The sequence below is a fragment of the Aotus nancymaae genome, unplaced genomic scaffold (genome assembly GCF_030222135.1).
Source record: "Aotus nancymaae isolate 86718 unplaced genomic scaffold, 86718_ANA_hifiasm-v0.15.2.pri h1tg000021l, whole genome shotgun sequence".
NCBI lineage: Eukaryota > Metazoa > Chordata > Mammalia > Primates > Aotidae > Aotus > Aotus nancymaae.
In genome coordinates, this window is record NW_026988433.1 from 29,062,552 (window position 1) to 29,086,296 (window position 23,745).

The following is a 23,745-nucleotide window of genomic DNA, read 5'->3' on the forward strand; positions in this document are numbered from 1 at the left end:
AGATCATAACAAGTGTTGTCAAAAACGTGAAGAAATTGGAAGCCTCATGCATTGCTGATGGAATATAAAATGGTGCAGTGACTTCAGAAAAGCCTGGTAGTTCCTCAAGCAGTTAAACATAGAATTACTGGCTGGGGGCATTGGCTCATGCCTATAATCCCAGCACTTTGGGAGACAGAGGCGGGCGGATCACCTGAGGTTGGGAGTTCGAGACCAGCCTGACCAACATGGAGATACCCTGTCTCTACTTAAAAAAATACAGAATTAGCCAGGCGTGGTGCTGCATGCCTGTAATCCCAGCTACTTGGGAGGCTGAGGCAGGAGAATAGCTTGAACCCGGGAGGCAGAGGTTGCAGTGAGCTGAGATTGCACCATTGCACTCCAGCCTGGGTAACAAGAGTGAAACTCCGTCTCAAAAAAACAAACAAAAAAAGCACATGGAGTTACCGTATGACGCAGCAATTCCGTTTTTAGGTTTATACCCAATAAACATGAAAACACATATCCACACGAAACTTGTATATGAATGTTCAGAGCAGTGTTACTCATAATATCCAATAGGTAGAAAATCCAAATACCTATTAGCTGATGAATGAATAGACGGTATATCCATACAATGGAGCATTATTCAGTAATAAAAAATGAAACACCAATACAAGCTACAACATGGATGAACCTTGAAAACATTATGCTGCATGAAAGAAGCCAGTCACAGAGGGCCACATATTATATAATTCCATTTATATAAAATAGCCAGAACAGGCAAATCTATTTAGACAAAAAGAAGACTAATAGTTGTCTATGGCTCTTCAGGGGAGGGTTGTATGGAAATGAAAATGACTGCTAATAAGTATGGGGTTTCTTTTTGGGGTGATGAAATATTCTAAAACTTATTGTGGTGATAGATGCACAACTCTGTGAATACTTTCCTTGAATGCAAGGATTTTGTATTTTTGCACACTGCTTTATGCTTTGTATATAATAGGCACTTAATATTTTTGAGTAAATAAATTCTTAAAGCCTGTTTTCTATGCCAGGCATGTGGTAGAGAGTCAGTAGATGGTGCAGGAATGAATTTCCAAATGTGGAAAGTTTTATTCAAAGCTCTGAATCTGTCAATTGATTCTGATGCCACCTGTCCCTCTATGAGTCTTGCAGTACGTAACACTTAAGACCTTGCCAGGATGATAGACTCAAGGGGCTTAGATCAACCAGAGGTTCTCATGATAAAGATTTATCATTGAGTAGCATGCAGGGTGACTTTTTGTTATGTTTTACTCTTTAAAGTTTTTCAGGTTACATTGAATTACAGCCTAAGTAAGGGTTAGACATCTATGTTTTTTGTTTTGTTTTTTTGCAGACAATACCTGAAATTCCACCAAAGCGTGGAGAACTCAAAACAGAGCTTTTGGGACTGAAAGAAAGAAAACACAAACCTCAAGTTTCTCAACAGGAGGAACTTAAATAACTATGCCAAGAATTCTGCAAATAATATTATAAGTCTTAAATTTGTGTTTCTTAATTTATTGCATCAAACTACTTGTCCTTAAGCACTTAGTCCAACGCTAACTCCAAGAGGAGGTGCTCAGTGGACGTTTAACTGTTACGCTGACATTTAATTACAGTTTGACTGATACTTCCTGAAAACTGCCAAAGCAAATATCATCAGCTTCAAGAATATGGTTTGGAAGATGTTTAGTCTTGAATATAATGTGAAATAGAATATTTCTAAGTCCATTATATGGGTTGTCTTTATTTCATATACATTTAAAAAATCATTTAAAACTGAACTAGTTTCATTAATTGAATTTGCTAAGTGGAGTTATTTCTCATTGCTAAACTCATATTTTCAAATTCTGAATCTCTACTAACTTTATTAATGAACACCAAAGTGGTGAGCTTTGATAATACATTTTGTGGATACAAAATCATTATCGCCTCATCACTCTCTAGAATGAAAGGCCAGGGGCATTGCTCACCTTTTGTGTGAAGAAAAGACCTGCCCTTTAGGGCCAGTTTGTGCTTAAGGGGAGGATAGACCATCACTCAGTGGACATTTTAGAAGCACCGCATACCTTCCTTTTACAGGTACAGAGTAAGTGGTCTGGCTACTGCTACTGAGGGAAAGAGTCATGATTTGAATCCGAGTCTCCGGTAAAATAATGACTTCATGAAGGTGAAAAATCAGTTTTATGGTTATTAAAGTAAAAATTTACCTTGAGTAAAAATGCCATCTTTATTTCATTAAGTGCTGGTTCTAAATGACTTCCAAGGTACATTTTCTTCCTTTTTTGAAGTTGATCCCCATTGTGAAAAATATACATTGTAGTGGTCATGGAAATGCGCCATCCAGACTCCCTAAGGAAGGCTTGTTGCCCTAGCGTCAGGCTAGGCAGCTTTCAATGGCCCGTTTCTGGAAGGATTGCCTTGGCTACGGTGGCCTTGCTCAAAGCCATGCCTCCTAAAGGGGCCCAAATCCAATGACTGTTGGAGGTGAGAGTAGAAAAGGCCTGGCCACTTCAGCACATGAGTGGGTGGTCAACTCTGATGGACCCACCACAACTCCCTCTGGGCTTTATAGACACTGTCTTTGGATCTGCGTTGCAGCTCAACTTCTCCCTCCGTTAAGTCCCATTTCCTTCCACAGGTGTTGATCCAAGGGTGCGCCTTAATAGACATGGTCCCCCCCTGCCGCCCCGCCACTAAACTGCACTTCAGTGTTTCTTGGAGAACCAAATCTGTAACATATATGTATTAAAAATTAAAAGCAGTACAATATTATCCCCTACTAATGATGTTTTTTAACTTAAAAAAAGACCAAGACAGACCATTTGCAACCTGTTTGGTAATTAAATTAGGCCAGTTAAACAGTTTTTGTTCAAAATAGGTATGATTGAGCTGTTTATTTTTACCAAAAATTGAGGGAGTATGATGGTTTCCTGCTGGGAACAACAGAAATTTAGAAACTGTAATTGTAGGATTCTGAGGAGCAAAAGTGTCAGATATCGCTAATTCAATGTGATCTGATGGCTTTGATTGCCACAAGTATATCATAGCAATATTAACAATGGTAATGCATAGTGGCCCCAAAATGGGAAACATTACAAGTAGCAATTAATACAAGCCTATATCATGAAAGGAAGCTATACCTTAATTATAGCGTGTTTCTGTAACTGAGCTGCCATTCTACTATAAAGGGAAAAGCAAGGTGGTTTTCAGAAGATATATACTCTAGTAGGGAGGCTGGTAATGATTATTGCAAACTAATTCTAGAAAAATACCTTAAGGTAGGGGGTAGGGAAGCCTGAGCAGAAGTAGTCCATAGAGGAGTACTAGATCATCAGAAAAACTGTAGTCTCTAATGAAACTCTGTAGTACATAAATTAATTTTGCAAAATTTTCTAATACACACATCATCCTTGAATATACAGCTAAGACATCTCTCTCTAGCCCATAGTAAAAACAACAAAAACTTAAGATTACCATTTCAGTTGGCTGTAACAAACTAGTGAAATTTAAAAATTGTCCCCTAAACAAGAGTACATTTTTCTTTTTTTTTTTTTAAGATGTAATTTCACTCGTTTCCCAGGATGGAGCTACTCAGGAGGCTGAGGCAGGAGAACTGCTTGAACCCAGGACGTGGAGGCTGCAGTTGAGCCAAGATCACGCCACTGCACTCCAGCCTGGGTGAGAGTTATACTCTGCCTCAAAACAAACAAAAAAACCCAATATTGATACAATACTCAACTATACTCTAGACTCCGGACTCTCAGATTTCACCAGTTTTTCCACTTAACACCCTTTTATTTCGAGGGTACCCCACTGCATTTATTAGTAGTTGTCTTGTATCCTTAGTCTTCTGCCATCCATGATTACTTCTCAGCCTGTTTTTCCATGACTTGGAAATTTTGAATAATACTCTTCACATACTCCAAATATGTCTTTTTCTCATTAGATTCAGGTTACAGGTTTTTGGAAATCACAGAAGTACAGTACACTTCACATCCTACCAGGGGGTACACATCACTGTTGATATTAGCATTGATCACTTGGGTAAGTCTGCCAAGTTTCTCCACTGCAAAGTTACTCTTTTCCCCTTTATATACTCTTTTCTTTAGAAGGAGTCACTAAATCTAGCCCATGTTCTTAAGCTTCACCCCATGAAAGGGGAAGTATCTACATATATTTGGAAATCTTTAAGGAAATTCTGTCTTCTCCCTGTGGGAGACTTTTTAAGTCTTTGGTTTTTCAACAGCTCCTGAGTTCAAATAATCTTCCTGCCTCAGCTTCCTCAAGAGCTGGAACCACAGGTCTGTGCCACCATGGCTGGCTCAACCTTTGTTTTTTTAAAAAAATCTTTTGGAAGGCTGAGTGGGGTGGAGGTCAGGAGTTCAAGACCAGCCTGGCCAAGATGGTGAAACCTCATCTCTACTAAAAATACAAAAATTAGCCAGGAGTGGTGGTGGACTCTGTCTCTCAAAAAAAAAAAAAAAAAAAAAAAAAAAAAAAAAATCTTGATAAGCCTGAGTCACTTTTCTAACAAAAAGAACCAAAGACACGTGATTAAAAAAAAAAAAATTCAGCCAAGTATTTGGCAGTTCTGTGCAAGACAGTCAAGACCCTGGGTATTTGGGATCTTTTTTATTTTTATACACATGACAAGATTTTACATCAAGAATAGTCAGTTAAATAGTACAAATTTACATTCATGAGGAATGTTAAAAAAAATTCAACTAAAAAACCCACTTCCTGTGACCCATAATCCCACATTTTACAGTGCAGGGGAGAAAGGGACTGGTGGGGGGCATCCAAAACAAGTCTCTCCCAAAAGAAATAACTTCAATTTCAAAGTCCCTCTCCACACAGGATCCAAACGGTGAGAGTGTAATTTACAATTCATCTTTTTCAACTGTAGATTCCTGTAAAAAAAGAAAAAAAAAAACGGAAGATATTAAAAGCAGAAAAAACCCCTAGCTCACAGAAGGTTCATGCATGAAAGAAACGATTTAAATGCTCACAGTCTGGCTTCTATAAGTTACACAGTCCTAACTTTGTCAGAACTAAAACTCTGCCTAACTTTGTAAGAACTGAAAATCCAAGTCACATTCTTGATTTGCTATACCTTTGCTGTTTCTTGTTCTTCTTCATCTGTTCCGGTATCCATTTCTTCGTCTTCATCTTGCTCTGTGTCTTCTGTTGTGTCTTCTGTTGTCTCTTCAGGTTCTTCTTCGGGTTCTTCTTCCACCTAAACACAACATTTATGGGCCCATTAATGCTGTGGATTTATTGCCACTTTGCTCATTTCAATGTATAAAATCATAATTAATGTCATGTCTATTCAGAACCAGAGAGTAAATCCTCTAACTAGAATGAATAGTCAAGCTAACGAAGGGAGGCAGGCAAAAAGGAAAGAGGACATAGAAGGAGGACTTAGTTTCTAGTGCAGTGCCCAACACTAGAGGGATTCAAACATTCAATACAATTATTTCAAAAGGTAGAAATTAGGCAAATGTCTCAAAGCTACATCCCTCAATCATGAGAAGCCTATTCTGAAAGAACAGAAACGAAGAAAGCCAGCCAGCCTATGCGGAAAGGTTGGGGATACAAACCTTTGCATCAGGGTCAATGTTCAAACTGAGGCGAAGCATTCTTTCTATTCTATCTCCATATGCTTTAGTGTCTGGTAAAAGATATCCTGACCGAAGTGTTGCTGTTTCAAATAAAACCACAGCAAGATCCAAAACTGTTTTATCATCTTCATCTTCCTGAGATGCAAGAAGATACCCCAGATTAATATTAAAAGATACAAAGTATTTAAATTAAAAGACAAGCAAGAGGACTCCTGTAACACTACCTTAATTCGTCGAAGCATGTCTCTGATCAGTGGGTGTCTGGGATTAATTTCAAATGTTTTCTTCTGACTCGCATAGTAACTATTAAGGGATAAGAATGAACATTAACAAAACATATCCAATTTTAGGGTTCATACATTTCCCTGACTCTTTCATAATTACAGAGAAAACTTTTGGTAAAAAAATAAAAATGTACTATTGATACTTTAACACCACAGGTTTGAACTTTGAGGGTCCACTTATATGCTAATTTCTTCCCAATAAATACAGCCCACCCTGTCAGCAGATTCAACAACCAAACTCGGATAGAAAATACTGTATTCTTGGGATGTGGAATCCACACATACAGAACTCCAACTCTTCATATACACAAGTTCCACAGGGCAGACTGAGGGACTAGAATATGTGTATGGATTTTGCAGGGGTCCTAGAACCAATCCCCCTTGTACACCTAGGGACGACTGTACTTTTTAAAAAATATTAGAAAGGACAAAACAAAAAATAAAAAACCCAACACAGTATAATGGCTATTTATATAGCACTTACATTGCATTAGGTGTTAATCTACAGATTATTTAAAGTATATGAGAAGATGTGCCTAGGTTATATGCAAATACAACATGACTTTGTAAAAGACTTGACTATGCATGGATTTTGGTATCCATTGATGTCCTGGAACCAATACCCCAGGATACAAAGGGATGACTGCATTGTTTCCTTAGATTTTGTGGACACAGGATATCATTATATTGCACAGGCTGGTCTTGAACTCATGGCCTCAAGTGATCCTCTCACCTCAGCCTCCCAGTGTTGGGATTATACATGTGAGCCATGTGCCCAGCCTATACTGCTCCCTTTTAATGGGGAGGCAGGCAGGGGGCGAGTAGAAATGGTTAGATGAAAAATGAAAGGAATTATTTATTGATGAGCCCAATGTACCTAAGAGCACGTCTGAATGGATGAACTGACTTAATGTCCTGTTTGTTCCCTCTTAGTTTATTCTTACTACCTTAATTGTAGCTCTGCCTCCCAGAGTTCAGAAAAATCTATGTAGTCTCTGGGTGCTGCTCCAATAATAATACCTTCTCTATGATGCCTTCACCAATATGATTCCAAGAAAAATTAACTTTTTATCTGAACTCAGTTCCAAATATGTTTTGAATATACCTTCAAAATCCTTAGCATTTTACTGTTCATTGTGATTATTCTCTCTTCTCTAGTTTAAAGCTCTGAGGACACGGAGGAACCACATCTATCCCTATCCTGGTGTACCCATTATCTATGCAGAGCTTGGATTATGACTTGATTTGCATTTTTTTTTTTTTTTTTTTTTTTTAAAGAGATGGGGTCTGGCTATGTTACCCAGGCTAGAGCTAAAGTGCAGGGCCATTACAGCACACTACAGTATTGAAGTCCTGGGATCAACTGATCCTCTTGTCTCAGCCTCCTGAGTAGTGGGGACAACAGGAGTAAGTCACTGTGCCTGGCTTTGATCTGTCATTTGCACAAGTCTGAAGTTACAAAAGACAGGAGTTATATCTACCTGTGACATAGTAACTGTTCATATTTGTTGAATGAAAAGTAACTTCCTGTTAATTAATCATTTCCTGAAATTCATAGGTGGACATGTTTTAAATGGCCCTTGTACTGCTGCAATGGGATACCAGATAAACAGAACACTATTCTCTACATGAAATTTATAGTCAAGAAGTAAGACATATATGAATTTTGGAATTATGACAACAATGGAAACTACGTTTGTGAGAAAAGGCTTTAAGAAGAAGAATCCTTAAACTAGGCCTTGGGGAAAAAAGGATGACGACTAGATAGCATATCAGAAACACACCCAGGTGAAAGAGAATAAAAGCAGGGAAGAAGTCATTTTCAAGGTCATTGCTGTGACATTAAAACATAAACATAAAATACTATATTTCTTGAAAATAAAAGGTACCAAAGACTCATTAAACCTCCAGGTATAGGCCCTTGAGTTGAAATACTGTTAATTCATAGGTCGTGTACTATTTACTTTAAGAGACATTCTGCCTGGGTACCTATAATTTAATGCTTGGGGGTGTGGAGGACATGATTTGAAATGAACTTAACTCAGCTGAGAAGTGTCATTAACCTCATGTGCAACTATTATATTTGAAAATGTAAAATAAATTCAGATATGAGGCTAAGCATATAATCCAATGCAAAAGCAAAGACAATATGCAGCCAGGCACGGTGGCTCACGAATCCCAGCATTTGGGAGGCCGAGGTGGGCAGATTACAAGGTCAAGAGATTGAGACTGTCCTGGCCAACATGGTGAAATCCCGTCTCTACTAAAAATACAAAAATTAGCTGAGCATGGTGGCGCATGCCTGTAGTCCCAGCTACTCAGGAGGCCAACGCAGGAGAATCGCTTGAACCCGGAAGGTGGAGGTTGCAGTGAGCCGAGATTGCACTGTTACACTCCAGCCTAGCGACAGTGAGACTGTCTCAAAAAAGAAAAGAGACAGTATGCATAACAGATTAAGAAAATCCCCATTTATATATCAAATACAATAAATATGATAAAGTCATGAGTCAAAGACTTTTTCCTTCTCAACTGAATGTAGGAGAAATCCCTTTGTAAATTTGTTGTCTACCTTCTAGTAGACAGGGGTAGACATTTAAGACAATTTTACTCTTTGTATTGAAGCTGGTATTATCTCCAAAAGGAAGAATGGGTAAGAGCCAACACCCTGGCAGGGACTTTCCCAAGGATGCTTACTTTGTAGAGATGTCCTTGCCCGTCTGGTACGCTTGTGCTTTCATGATTCTTTCCATGTTGCCAGACCATCCATACTGGCTGGCCACCAAAGCACACGGAGATTCTGTCAGGCGCTGAGACACCACAGCCTTTTCAATCTTAGGAAAAGAAATCAAGTCAGATATAAATTATTATCAACAGGTAAGGTCATTCAGCAATTGTATTTCACCTTTGTAAGAGTTTATCACTTAAGATTGTAAACACAGAAGCAGGTCATAAAAACAGCTTTTCTTAAGGTTTAGGAGAATTTACAGAAGACACTTATTTGTTAATGTTTTTTTAGTCAGAAGGAACTAAACACCAGCTTTTAAAAACATAAAATTTAACCTATAAAAAGTTATTAACAAAGCAGTATTAAACTACTGTCACAAGTTTTAAGCGTTCTCCCAATAATTTAATTACATTAATTAAACTAAAATTTTACCATTCTAATGGTTACAAAGTAACCAGCTGCAGCTTAATTTGTTGACAAAATATCTTTCTTTTAAATGCAGATACTAATATTTTCACAATTTTTAATTTCCACAATACCTTGTCCTTAAGGGCTTTATCTTTCATCCAATTGAGCAGAGGCTCAAATTCTTTCTCAACTGCTTCGCGACTCTCCTTAGTTTTCTCACTTTCATCAAATTTCACTCCTTCCTTGGCAACATTCTGGAACCTCTTCCCATCAAATTCAGGAAGAGCCTGAATGCAGTATTCATCCACGGGTTCTGTGAGGTAAATAACTTCATAGCCCTTTTTCAGAAGTCGCTCAACAAATGGAGAAGATTCAGCCTACAAAATTAAGAGAAGTCAACGTTTTCCAGGTCTGGCCTTGGTGTATTGTTTATCTTAGCAGGTGCTATGTTTATACATTAGTAAAAACCCCATTTTACACGTGAAGTAGTCTCAGAGAATGTAAATGACCTTCCCGTCAGTGACTGACCAGGACTTATAACTACTCAAGTTACACAATTAAGTTTTCCTTTCCTCCCCGTCAAGAGTTGGCTGTAAATCCCCAGCTACATTCCAGAATGGCTGACAACACTTGGAGTTCATCTCACCTCTTTTCTGCTGGACCCAGCCATGAAGTAGATTTTGTCTTGTTTTTCCTTCATTCTTTCCACATACTGGTCTAGGCTAGTAATGTCAGTTGGATGATGAGAAGATTGGAACCTAAGAAGTTTAGCAAGACGTGTTCGATTTGAGTGGTCTTCAATCACACCAAGCTTGATGTTGGTACCAAATTCTTTCCAAAAAGTATCATTGTATTTCTCATCAGCAATCTTCTTGATCATGTCCAGAGTTTTACGAACAAGCTTCTTCCTAATCACCTAAACACAATGAAAGAATAACTGATTAGAGAAGTTAATCTCAAACTTTTGAAAAGGTAAGGTACCCAGGGAGGAGTATGAAAGCTACAAAGATGGTATCATCATTGCCATTTATTGAGGGACAGGAAATGAAGCACTCCTATTCATTCAGACTGGGCTGAAACTCAGCTGTCTGTGCACATAGCCACAAGATTGCTTTAATGTGTATATTCTAACCCTAGGGCTCACTGATACTCTATAGGATCTAAATGAAGTGAACAAATATATTACTTTCAAATACTTTTAAAATCAAAAACTAAAGATAAAAAACTAAAGAGTTTTCTAATTATGGAAGTATTAGAGGGGAAAGGTTTAATGAAAGGCTTAATAAAAAAGGTGGCTATGTGATAAAGTATGACAAAATGTTAATTGTGGACCACTCAGTGGGTCTATATGGATGTTCACTGTACAATTCTTTAATTTTTTTCTAGATGTTTGAAACTTCATTGTTAAATGTTGGGAGAAAAATAATCAGATTCCTAGGACCTGATAAGCCCAGAATGAAAGAAGTCCATCTGAAGATTCATGGACTAGACCCCAAATCAGGTTACTCTAAAAATGGAGCCTGCCCTCTGAACCCCAATCAAACAGCAAAGTGGACAGTTTCTTCCTAGAGACACTTACTTTAAGCAGTTTATGTTGCTGAAGAGTCTCACGGGAAACATTCAAGGGGAGATCATCTGAGTCTACCTTCAGATGGCAAAACAAAGTTCAGTGAGCAATAAAACCACTGGAAGAAAGCAAAGCCAAACAAACACACTACACTGCCAGACCCCCACAACAATGACCCCTTCTCCCAGACTTCAGATACTTACCACACCCTTCACAAAATTAAGGTACTTAGGCATCATATCATGGAAGTCATCTGTGATGAACACACGGCGCACATAGAGCTAAAGAGACCAAAGAAAAGGTCACTTTCTAAAAATTAGACTTTCAAATTTTAAACGCAGTTTATACGACTTAAAAACTCACCTTAATGTAATCGCTCTTTTTAGATCCATATTCGTCAAATAGACCACGTGGAGCAGATGTGGGTACAAATAAAATTGATTTGAAGGTAACTTCCCCTTCAGCAGTAAAGTGAATATAAGCCATGGGGTCATCACTTTCCTGTGGAAAATTGGCATCTTAGTCATTCAAATGACACAGGAGAAAAGCAGTGTAAGAACTAAGAAATGTACTATGTGGCACACATTCAGTTTAGCAATTAACAAAAAATTTCCCTTACCCGCCCCCCCAAAAGAAGAGAAAGAAAAGGGTAGAGTGAGGAAATGAGTAGCACTGCAATTCTAATTCACTAGACATGGTTGTTTTGATAATGACTATCAGTAACATTATTTCCTAAACTTGCAGAAGGATGGATGAGTTTATGTTTCCTATGTGTGAGAGAAGTGAATAGGAAAACCACCACCCTGTCTAAATGACAAAATTATGTACAACACTTCAGTGTACCCTTGAACTACAGTAAGTACTCAAAAACATGTTTCTTCCATGGAACTTAGCTCTAGCAGTGGCCACAAAGATGTATGTAAATACCTGTAAAACAAAATCAGAAATTCTCTTGATTTGCATTGTCTATTACGGTACCACACATATGGCTGTTAAACACTTGAAATGTAGGTAGTTCAAATTCAGATGTGCTGTTAAGTGTAAAATACATTTTGACAGCATAGTAAAAAATTTTTAAAAGGATGTAAAACATCTCATTAGTTTTTATATTGATTATATGTTGAAATAATACTATTTGGCATATGCTGGGTTAAATAAATTACATTATTAACATTTCATGGTTCCCTTTTTTTTGTATGGCTTCTAAAAAATTTAAAATCATATGTGTGGCTCACATTAATTGTATTTCTTTCTTTCTTTCTTTTTTTTTTTTTTTTAAAAAAAAGACAGGGTTTCACCATGTCGGCCAGGATGGTCTTGATCTCTTGACCTCGTGATCCGCCCGCCTCGGCCTCCCAAAGTGCTGGGATTACAACAGGCTTGAGCCACCGCGCCTGGCCACATTAATTGTATTTCTAATACAGCTGCCTTAATATAAAATAAGTTGATGGACACTAAAACTTTAGAGTTTATGGAAATAAAAGTGAAGGAAGAAGCCACAGTGTTTCAAGAGTTGAAATTTAAAGGATATGGAATAGAGAAAACAACAAATACAGACACAGAATATGAAGTTTTATTTAGCTATGGGTAAGTCCACTAGAGCATTCTATTACTCATACCAAATGCTGCTGGGGAAATATTGACTTAAAACAACCTTAATGCTAGTTTTGCATTTTTAAGAGTTTCAAGAAGGGATCAGTAAAAGAAAAAAAAAATAGGTAAGGAAACATAGGCGAAGGATCTCACAGTACGTGTTTGATGTCGTAAGCAAGCTCTTTAAAGATTAAAGCCAATTAACATGATTTCATGTTTTACGGGTTTTGTGGTGGAAATCACACATCTACCTATGTAGGTGGTTCTTAATCTTTTTTTGTCACACAAAATCCTTGGCAAGCTGGTGAAGCTTACAGATGCCTTCTCAAAATAATTTTTTTAAAAATCACACATTACAAAATACACAGGAATAAAAAGGAAACCAATTCTGTTTAAACAGCCACAAAACTATTTCAAACATTCTTCATTTTGTAATGTTTCACTATTATATTAACTATGACCTAGGACTAAATGTAATAACTGCTGCAATTTTGAAGTAGTGATGAGCGTAATAATTCAATTTAAGTAAAAATGGTGTGTTCTGGAAACTAATTACTCTTAAATTCTCTACTGAGATGCCAATCTCAAAGCTTCATATAAAATTTAAATGATTAGGTCAATAAGCCAGAAATAGATGTATTATAGTTGGCCTAAAGGTCTTTTTTTTTTAATTTTCTCTGGGAAAAAATAGGAATGAACCATCTCATATTCATGGTCACATACCATATACAATTAAACTAACAGGATGATATTTTGTCTACTCATTAATAACCAGAAGCTAGGGAATTATAAATATTTACCTTTGAAAATGATTTGTAGAAAGCTTTGTATTCATCTTCTTCTACTTCTTTTGATGGTCTCTGCCATATTGGTTTGATATCATTCATAAGTTCCCAGTCCCAGACAGTTTTTTCAACCTGAAGTTATTATAGCATTTGATTAGTCTCTCTTAGCACTCATCAAGGTTATCCTAGCAGTAACCATGGCTTCAGATTTCAAAAGAATATATACGGAACCAGAGGCCTGGTGTGGTGGCTCACACCTGTAATTCTAGCACTTTGGGAAGCCAGGGGACTGCCTGAGCCCAGGAGTTCAAGACCAGTCCAGGCAACATAGCAAAATCTCCATCTCTACAAAAAATTTTAAAAATTAACCAGTCATGTTGGGGTGTGCCTGTAGTCCTAGCTACTTGGGAGGCTGAGGCAAAAGGACTGCTTAAGCCTAGGAGTTCAAGGTTGAAGGGAGCTATGATCGTGCCACTGCACCAAAAGATACCTGTTATCTAGTAAGGTTTCTGCCAACTCCATCAAAAGCAAAGTACTTTTCTCAATAGTTAATTCAAAAAGACAATTGTTAACTGATGAAAAGCCAAGTAAGGTTTTTTGTTATTTTTAACTAGCAAAAATATTTCTTGAAAATAGTTGTTTTGAGATTAGAAGGAAATACATATTTCATATTCCTATTTCATGACTTAAAGAATCCAACATTTTACAAAAATATTTCTCAACCACCACAACCAATACTTCTTACTCTGCTACCTAAGCAAGCCAGAGAACTATTTTTATAGTTAATCCCTACATCATAAAAGGACGAAAGAGGACTCAGAAAGGTTTTTAATATTTAAAATTCCAAACATATAAGCCACCAGTCCTAGGCAATATATAAAAGTCAGAAAACTTCATAAAAATGACCTGGGTTTGATATTTAAAACTTTCTACCAGACAATGTACTCAACATACAAACATAGGCCTCATTTTAAAAGCTGGCTCCATGGACTTAGCACCTGGAGAAAGTAGAACTTTAAGAACTGAAGCTGACCTCAAAACAGCCAGTGGATGGATACTTGGGTTTTCCTGGTTTTGCCCATACATGTTAAATAATATCTCATGCAGGGAGATGAAGCAGACTTACCTTTTTAGTCTTTGGTTTCTTTTCTTCTTCTTCTTCCTCTACTGCAGCTTCATCATCAGATTCTTCTTTCTCTTCTTTTGCTGCTTCTTCTTCCTCCATGGGCTCCTCAACAGTTTCAGTCTGTTGAAATAAAAGGAGAATTATGGTTAAACTCATTTGTTTAACAATCCTGTCTACAGAATATGACATAACATTACAAAAAATAGGTCTTTGTAAGAAAACCCTGAGGGTATGTATCCTCAACTAATATACCACACTTAGCCTTCATTCTTTTTTTTTTTTCTGAAACAGAGTTTCGTTTTGTCGCCCAGGCTGGAATACAGTGGGGCAATGTCAGCTCACTGCAACCTCTATCTCCTGGGTTTAAGCGATTCTCCTGCCTAAGCCTCCCAAGTAGCTGGGACTATAGGCATGTGCCACCACACCCAGCTAATTTTTTTGTAGTTTTAGTAGAGATAGGGTTTTGCCATGTTGGCCAGGCTGGTCTCAAACTCCTGACCTCAGGTGATCCACATGCCTTGGCCTCTCAAAGTGCCGGGATTACAGGCGTGAGCCACCGTGCCCAGCCTGCCTTCATTCTTTTAGTGTTAAATATTTAAATACGTGCCAAGGTAATACATATAAGTTTTTAATCAATATAGATTTACCTTGCTGCTCCATACATAAATAGGAAAGTTTATGAACTGTGAATATTTTTTGACGAGATTTTTAATTGTATCCAATTCAAGGTAATCAGATGCTTCTTCTTTTAAGACAAGGCTGCAAGAAAAATTCAAAGTTTAACTACATCTAACATTTAGGATATAAGATTATAAATTCATCTAAATACCATGGTAATAGCCAGCAATTCTGTGTAATCCAAGATGTCCTAATTATTCATGTTAACTCTCCATCACCAATAAGGGTTTGTGAGCTAAAATGTTAACACATATAGAGATTCAGTAAAGAGAAGGATCTCCTCTACATTACCCCAAGTGGAGAATAACCGTAGAAAATGAAAATATTCCCAACCTTCTGAATAGATTGTTTTTTTTCATTTGTCAAGGTGAGAAAGCACTGAAAAATTCTGGAGAAAAATGGAATCATGCACTCTCATAGCTTTTACTGTTATTCTAGAAACCTAATGATTATTGTAGATAACTATTCCTAATTAATAAAAACATTTTCCTTAAAAAAGCTAGAAAATTAATCTGGATTATTTGTATCTCCACTATCCAAAATGGTGGCCACTGGGCACATGTGACTTATTTAAATAAAATATTCAGTTCCCGTCACATTGCTACATTTCAAGTACCTAACAGTCAAATGTGGCTGGTGGTTGCCAAACTAGGAAGTGCACATATAGAACATTTCCACTATTACATAAATTTCTACCGGGCAGTGTAGGGATTACAAGCGTGAGCCACTGTGCCCAGCCTAAAACCTACTCTTAAGCACAGTAGGTAGCCCATATCTTGATATTTGTGTTTCCAGTTAAGTATGGGGAATGGCCTATCTGTGGTTCCCTCTCTGTCTCAAAAGGCTCATTAGTTTAGTGGTACCTGGCCAGTAAGTAGCCATGATATGATGACAAAGCCTAGGGAGTGACTAGGCCGCTGGTCTCAGGGCATATGTTCTAGTGATTTGGGGATTAAGAGTTTAGTTTTGGATGCAGGTAGAAGTGCTGGGTAGATTATCTTAAGTAGAAGCATTTAAAAGGCACTTAAACACATGAATACGGAGCCCAGCAGTGAGACCTAGACAAGGGGTTGGCAAACTAACTGTATAGCCGACACCCACTGGAAATTTTACTGAGACACATCTTTTTTTGGTGGGGAGGGGGAAGTGGATCTCACTCTGTCACCCAGCTGTGATCATGAACAGTGGCATGGTCATGGCTCACTGCAGCCTTGACCTCCCAGACTCAAGCAATCCTCCTACCTCAGCCTCCTGAGTTGCTGGGACTACAGGCATGCACCACCATGCCCAGCTAATTTTTGTATTTTTTTTTTTTTGTAGAGATGGGATCCCACTTTGTTGCCCAGTCTGACCTCAAACTCCTGGGTTCAAGTGATCCTCCCACCTCAGCCTCTCAATGTGTTGAGATTACCAGCATGAGCCACCACACCTGGCTGGGACACATCCTTATGTATGGCCTATGGCTGCTTTTAAGCTAAACAGATATGGGACATGTGACAGACCATACAGCTCACAAGCTAAAACTAGCTGGCTCTTTTTTTGTGTGTGGCTCTTTTTTCTTTAATCTTTTTTTCTACTAGCTGGCTCTTTTAAGAAAAAGTTTGCTGACTCCTGATCTAGGCTAAGAATATAACTTTGAGAACTAGAGATGGAACCTGAGGCTGTGGCAGTACGTAAGACTACATAAGGATCATATAGACAATGAGAAAAGGGCTGAAACTTAACTTGGAGAAAATGCATATCAACATTTAAGAAGTAGGCAAAGGAAATTTTTAAAAAGATATGCATGGTCATGGAAACTAGGTACCGGATAGGTTGCATCTTACCTGCATGGAAGTGTCCTGTTTAACTTCACTCATTCACACAAATAGCTGCCAATTAAGTGTTAGGCTCTGGGAATGGAGCTTTCAACAAAATGTTTGCCTTCCTGGAACTTATATCCAGATAATTTCGCCTGTTTCTTAGCAACCTGACATTAACACCTCTTGGGACATCACTTTCTTTCTTTAGGAATGATTTACCTATGCTTCTCTAACAGCTAGCACAGTGCTTTAAAAGGGAGGGCACTGGGGCATAACTCTTAGTGATGCCTCCAAATGAGACCTGGAGATACCAATGTTAGTAAGAAGGCAGGGAAAGGTAAAATGGGAACACAAGTTACAAAAGTACTAAAAGGCAGTCATCTAATTAGTCTTCATTAAAAGAACATATGTTGCAGTAAAAACAGGAAAGGTTACTTTCTAGGATGAAGAAAGTTGGTCACAATGGTAAGTCTGTGCTTCTTTTCCTTAATGTTAAGAAAATTTAAAATTGAATTAAGAAAAAAAGAGGAAGCTGTAGGCACCTTCTGTTACTCAGTAGGAGTTGGCAAGCCAACTGACCTCTGAAATAAGGAATCCTTATCTCCAAGATGGTAAAATTTTAAAAAGGCAAAAAGCTGCCCTGTCTACGTCACAGTGCTACAAGCAACGAGAGCTAGTGTAGGGCACTGGCTCTGTTCTCATCTATACAAACAACAGTTATTGGCTTAAAAGGAATCTTAGTTTTATTCTAGAGCTTTTACAACTTTCATGAACTTTAAGCCCTTTATCTCTACAAGCCAGCCCAGCCCTGGTTGCTACCACTCATCTTGAATATTTTCAGTGGTTCCTCCAAAGAATCCCTCCTTGTCTAATCCTCGCCTCCTCCACACCACCTTGAGAATCTTAAAAAGTTCATCACGTTCTATCTGAAACTGCCACCAAGAAGAACTCTGTTCATCTAGTGAGCATGCTGTGCCTCCATGCCTTTATTCAGGATGCTCCACAGACAAACTACTCTTCTAACCTGGGAAACTGACCAAGCCACACCTTCTCCGTAGGTATTTTCTACTTTATACCCTCCATATACAATAGCAATCACAAACCTTTGTGCCTGGCCCTTTGCAGGTCCTCAAATATTTCTTCAAGTGATAACAGTTCTGTTTCCTCATTTCATAGGCAGAAAAATTAAAGCCCAGAATAAGTCATTTGCTCAGAGAGTGGAACTTGAGAGTCAAGATCCTCAGCATGACTATTAATTCTTATTAGGAATCAGTCATACTCACGTAATTGTCGTTCCCCGTCCTAGAGTGTTTCCTCTTGGGTCAGCAATTACAGAAAATTCATTGGAGTCGGACTCCCAGATGTGCTGGGTATCGTTGTTGTGTTTTGATGTGACTATAACCTTATCTGCTACAAGGAAGGCGGAATAGAAACCGACACCAAACTGGCCAATCAATTCAGAAGTTGACTGGCCATCTTCCTGTGCTTCAGTCATTTTGTTTAAAAACTCGCTTGTCCCAGATTTGGCTATGGTACCAAGGTTTTTAACCAGCTCTTCTCTGGTCATTCCTACACCAGTATCTGTGACATGCAGCAGGTTCTTCTCCTTATCACACTAAAAGCAAGACAAGAACCAGATAGTTGTATTTAATATTTACATTATGCCAAGCAAATATTGAGGAACTAACCAGCTTTGGGTCCCATCGATTCTAATACAGAAAACTAAACTATTTTCTTCTACATAGTTTTTTATGGCCTTTTCTGAAAGTGTACATCTTAAATTATGTATTTGAGAAAGTATTAATATTAATGGGCAGACTGGCCTAAAAGTCAAAGGTTAGAGACTGACCTAAATCAAGTTACCTTTGAAGGAAAACAATTCAAGAAAAATATAATTTATGTTTTGCCCTTTTCTTTAATAGAAAACAAAACTTGAATGATTCCTCTATTTGGAATCTGTTATGGATCATTAATATTTTTCACTCTGGCTCTCTGCCTTCTAGAAATTTAGGAGGATTTTACTTTCTCCTAAATTTAAGAATGGCTAAAGCCATGTGACTAGTTCTGGCCAATGAGTTGTAAAGGAGAGCTCTGCTTTCAGGATGAGCCTTTAACTATAATAGTATGAGACCCTCTACGTTTGCTCTGCACCACGGCAACCAGCTACACTCCAGATGGCTGTGTGAGGACGAGGCACGGCAAAGGCCACAGGCAGCCTGTGATCGATGATTTAAGCCAGGGGCTGGCAAATTTTTCTGTAAAGGGCCACATAGCAAATATTTTAGGCTTTGGGAGACTTATGTTCTCTGCTACAACAACTCAACTCCACTGTTGAAGTATAGAAGGAGTCACAGATCATAAACAAATGGGCATGGCTGCATTCCAATAAAACTGCTTATAAAAACAAGTCAAGTCAGATGTGACCATAGTTTGCTGACTCTCAAGCCACTGAGACTTGGGAGATTTTCATCACTGCAACATAATCTAGCCTGTCTTGGCTAATATGGATTCTCTATCTCTAAGAATTCCTTTTTCTTTAAAAGAAAGAAAACCTGCCTTACACTTACCTTAATTTTGACTGTTAGTTCCTCATTTCCAGAAAGAGCATTTTCATCAGTCAGTGATATTAGCCTTATTTTATCTAAAGCATCAGAAGCATTTGAAATCAGTTCTCTTAGGAAAATCTAAATGGAAGCCAGAGGTAGTACACTTAGATTATCCTCAATATGCATTAAGACATTCAATTTTATGCCAAATCCATTTTATTTCTTCTCTGTACCTTATAAAAGCACTCTTTAAGGATTTAAGACTTCTTATGGTATAGGAGTGGCATTACTCTTTTGATTAAAAAAAAAAAATAAAGCCCAGCTCCTTACACAAAGAACTGTGGCAACTATAAGGGATACATTAACTGGTAAGGGTAGTAACACTACTCACCTAACAGTGATCTTTAGGTATGCAATGCAAGAAGTTTAGTTTACGTGACTGCTCTTAGATTCACAACTTTTTTTTTTTCTTTTTTTAAGACAGAGCCTCGCTCTGTCACCCAGGCTGGAGTGCAGTGGCGTGATCTTGGCTCACTGCAACCTCCACCTCCCGGGTTCAAGCGATTCTTCTGCCTCAGCCTCCCGAATAGCTGGGACTACAGGTGTGCACTACCATGCCTGGCTAATTATTTTTTGTATTTTTAGTAGAGACAGTTTCACCGTGTTAGCCAGGTTGTTCTTGATCTCCTGATCTCGTGATAAGCCCACCTCAGCCTCCCAAAGTGTTGGGATTACAGGCCTGAGCCACCACGCCTGGCCTAGACTCACAACTATTATCAGGCCATGAACCTATTTGGAGGTAAAGAAAAAAGTACATGTCTGACACCCTCTTTCTCCCCAGTTATCTACCAGCAATTCTTGGACTTATTAAGTATTTAAAGGTTGTTACTACTTACTTGGATACTACATTACTTTCACAGCAAATTATGCAAATTTAAGTAAACAAGTATGCCAACATACAGAGACAAAATACTCTAACCACATATTGCTTACCTCTTTATTTTTATACAATGAATTGATGATCAGTTTCATCATTCTGTTAACTTCAGCTTGGAAGGCAAACTTTTCCGACTTCTCTCTAAGTTCTCTTATTTGTGATGCATTTAATCCATCCAACTGAATAGCTTCTTCCTCTCTAAGGAAATCAGATAAGCAAATACAGCATGGCTTAGCTCCCTTCAAAACTAGAGGAACTATAATGAGAGCACAGTGGCCTCCGAATATTGTCTTGGGAGTTAAAATGGAAACCTTTATAAAATATTACTGATATACCATCTCATTATGTTAGCGCAGCAGTAGGCTACCTTTAATATTGTATTGGAAATACTGGGTTCTTAAAATTGCCAGAAAAATAAATCCCAACTCTTCCTACTCATTTATCTTCCACAGTGAGGACTTTAAAACTGTCATAAAGTCTCAAGAGGCCAAATTTTAAAATACTGTTCAACTGACAGAAACCCCATTTTTAAACTTAAGAGGTGTACACAGTTAATGAATACAAATCCAACTGAAAGTCTTTTCTAGTCTTACAAAGTTTATGTTGCTAGTATTCTGCAATATAGTTTTCAAAGGAATTCACTCAGTTTAATCACTCCTAGGTACAAGTTAGGAGGTATGTATGCACATAACTCACCAGGTATTAAATACAAGGGTGTTAGACTTTATCTGGACTTTTGGAGAAGAAATACATAAGAAGTGACCATAACTCACAAGGTTCACAGGGCTTATCTGTGTAGGTTAAGTTCAAATGAACACAAACCTCTGTACTACTTCATCATCCGTCCTTGAGCCTTCTCTGCTTTTACCCAGATCCGCTTCTACTGTACCATCCACATCAACTTCATCATCAGCTCTGACCGACCCTGAAGAAAGATTTGACACGGGAAAACTCTTCAACATTGCACTTCTCCAAGGAGGATGATCAAATAGGGAAAGGTAGGGGTTGCAAAATTCAGTTGGTAAATAAGGGAGGTGGGGATGAAAGAATGCACATTCCCTGGCTTAAATACCCAAGGTAAAGCCAAGACAGCACATCTATTTATAAGTTCAGATGCTGAGGTGCTCCGTAGATTCTGAAATACGGAGGCAGCCACCACTTCTAAACAGCGTGTCTCCGATCCTTTATAAATAACGTTAAGCAGACTGATGCCAGGCCTCTTTTACACCCACACGTGTTGCTCGCAGGCCGAGCCAAGGCCTCTCAACTGTCCAAGCCAAAACTTCGGCCTTCGTTATCACAGGTCAGAATACAGATAGGATTTATGCAACTTTTGGCGAGAGGAACTGAAATTGAGCCCAGAGGCATGAGAAGGGGGAGAAATGTGAAGAATCGAGCTCCACCAAAACCGAATCAAACACGCTGACAGTGCCATTCCGCTGGCCCCAGGCCTCACGCTCCCGACGCTGACATCTAAGAAAGGACACCCGCTTGCAAGGAGTCGGAGTCTGGGGAATTCGCGGTCGGGAAAGCTGGGGTGGCTGAAGGTTGCGGTGGCCAAAAAAGTCCTTCGGGGTGGGGGGGGGGGACTCGCACAGCTCCCGGGGGAGCCCGAGCCCCAGTGAGGCCCCTCCCCGAGGTCGCTGAGACCTCCGGGCGGGATACTATTAGACCCGCAGGGAACTTAGATGATTCTATTCTCCTTTTTTTAATTCCAAAGGAAGAAGAGAATAAACGTAATCCCCTAGTCCTCTTTCGAGGAAAGATGACGTTCCTTGGCCCACCGCAGGCCCTGGGATGCCCCCCTCCCAGGTTCAACGCCCCCAGAACCTTCGAGAAGCGGCCGCGCGTGTGGAGGCGGGGGCGTCTGCTCCTCCAGAATCACTCACCGAAGGTCAGCAGGACGCAGCAGAGGCCCAGCACCCACAGGGCCCTCATGGCGTGCGGCCGGCGAGTCTCAAGTCCCTTTCGATCGCAGGAGCCGCCTCCACCCCTCCAACCCTGGAGTCAGATCCTCACACCTCTAGCCCTGCGGTCCGCCCACTACACCCCAAGCAGGTCGGGCCGCTTTTCACCCCTACTTCTCGCGGGCGGGGGTTGGGACACATGAACCCACCAATCGCGCCGCACCACGCACCTACGGCACCCAATGGGGACTCGTGGGGGGGACGGAAGTCCACCAATCGCAGCTGTCCAGGTGCGGCGACCGATGCCCAAAGCGTGGCTCCTTCCAATTGGTCAGGGTTTGCAGCTTTTCTCCAATCAAATGGCTCCGCGGGCCCCTCGCACGTGGGACCGCCCCTTTGCCTCGGAGGCCTTGGCCTCTAAGGGAAATCTTCCAATGAACGTAGGCACAGAACACATCCATCCTTTTCTAGAGGTCGCGGCGGAACTACTTCCGGATCCTAGAGAGCGTTTACTCCGTGACCAGGGGAAACGGTAGTCGTGGCAACGTGTTCTTCACCCTTTCCCATCTACGCCTGGGGTTACGTTGGGAGTGATTCCAGCACGACTTTCGCGGCTAGCTTTCTCGTGTAGCGGCGATTCTCAGAAAGGAGAAACACACGAGAGAGGTTAAAAATCCCTAGAACGCTTTCGGATGGGGGTGGTTAGAAACTACAGCTCCCGGCATGCAACATCCTAGGGGGTACACTGCATTGAATGCTGGGAATCGTAGTCTTTGGTCTCTCTGGACCAGCTGCGTAGTTTGGCACTCATTTTCTCTCAAAATGTCGCTGAAGCCCTATCTTGCGTCTTAGATTTTACATCTCGTTCTGATTACAGGAAAGATCTGTGGCTATTCCAGGAGTCTCCATTGTATACAGCTTTTAGAAGCGCGCTTGGAAAGCCGCCACGCCTTGGCCAAGGCCGCTCTGTTCTGAGGGGATCGGTCCGAGTCCCTCCGGCTCGAGAGCTCGCGTTTCCGAATCCGCCTACAAGTGCGTCACTCTGGCAGTCAGAGCCTTTACCTCTTCTGCGCCTTTCCGCGGCCGGAATGCCCAGGCCTCCCTGATCTGGTTTACAGAAGCGCGTGGTGGGGACCTCCCCGACCACCCTAGAGGTATCGCGAGCAGCTCTGAGGCTTTCAACTCCCCCATAAAATACAAAGGCTGCGGTGATCTGGCGGTCCTAGAACCCCTGCTGTGAATCAGGTGGAGGGCGCTGTGGTAAAAGCGGGTCTAGCATAGAAAAGGAAAACCCTTCGTTTAACGAGTGCAGGAGGATGCACCTGCGGATATTTGAAAGCAAAACCTGTGGTGCTGCACATGAGAACAGGATTGCAGCTTTGTAACTTCATAGAAATACCCTGTCCGCGTTCAGAAGGACATATAAAACACCAGGTGTCTTTCCTGTGAGGGAAGTCCCTCATTGTAAACTTGTGCCTTTGGAAATATTTTCTACGTCCCTTTAACCTACTCTATACATTACCCCCACGCGTACCCGCACCCGTCTCTGACATAGACACCCCACTTCCTTATTGCTTTCTCCAACAAAATTGAACTTTGAATATCTTTTCAGATAATCACCCTAATTCCTGAAGACAAGCCTTTTAGTGACAGTCTGTCATAGTCTTTTACAACTTTCCATATTTAGGTGTGCGGATCTTGGTTCTGTGGTTGGCACTCACGTGTTGTGGTGGTGCCTTATTTACATCTGCCAAATT

The 23,745-nt window shown here is 39.8% G+C and overlaps 2 protein-coding genes across 5 annotated transcripts in view; one reads left to right on the forward strand and one right to left on the reverse strand.

Annotated features, from left to right (window-relative positions):
- The window catches only part of LOC105728700 (ubiquinol-cytochrome c reductase complex assembly factor 6), a 25,950-nt gene extending 16,673 nt beyond the window's left edge, over positions 1-9,277 (forward strand). For all 4 annotated transcript variants that reach the window (XM_012469215.3, XM_012469213.3, XM_012469214.3 and 1 more), the window contains exon 3: positions 1,361-9,277. In XM_012469215.3, coding sequence (XP_012324638.1) covers positions 1,361-1,468 — 108 coding nt within the window. In that variant the 3' untranslated portion in view covers positions 1,469-9,277. The remainder of the gene's footprint in view (positions 1-1,360) is intronic.
- HSP90B1 (heat shock protein 90 beta family member 1) lies at positions 4,627-22,150 on the reverse strand. The gene is made up of 18 exons (XM_012469211.2): positions 21,971-22,150; positions 20,904-21,006; positions 20,138-20,279; positions 19,166-19,282; positions 17,882-18,213; positions 14,766-14,877; positions 14,119-14,238; positions 13,008-13,124; positions 10,978-11,115; positions 10,818-10,895; positions 10,627-10,692; positions 9,694-9,963; positions 9,179-9,424; positions 8,609-8,745; positions 5,855-5,933; positions 5,610-5,765; positions 5,123-5,245; positions 4,627-4,919 (listed from the first exon to the last, which is right to left on the reverse strand). Exons 1-18 carry the CDS (start codon positions 22,017-22,019, stop codon positions 4,890-4,892), a joined length of 2,415 nt encoding a protein of 804 aa, XP_012324634.1. The 5' UTR covers positions 22,020-22,150; the 3' UTR covers positions 4,627-4,889.
- Positions 22,151-23,745: the final 1,595 nt, after the last annotated feature.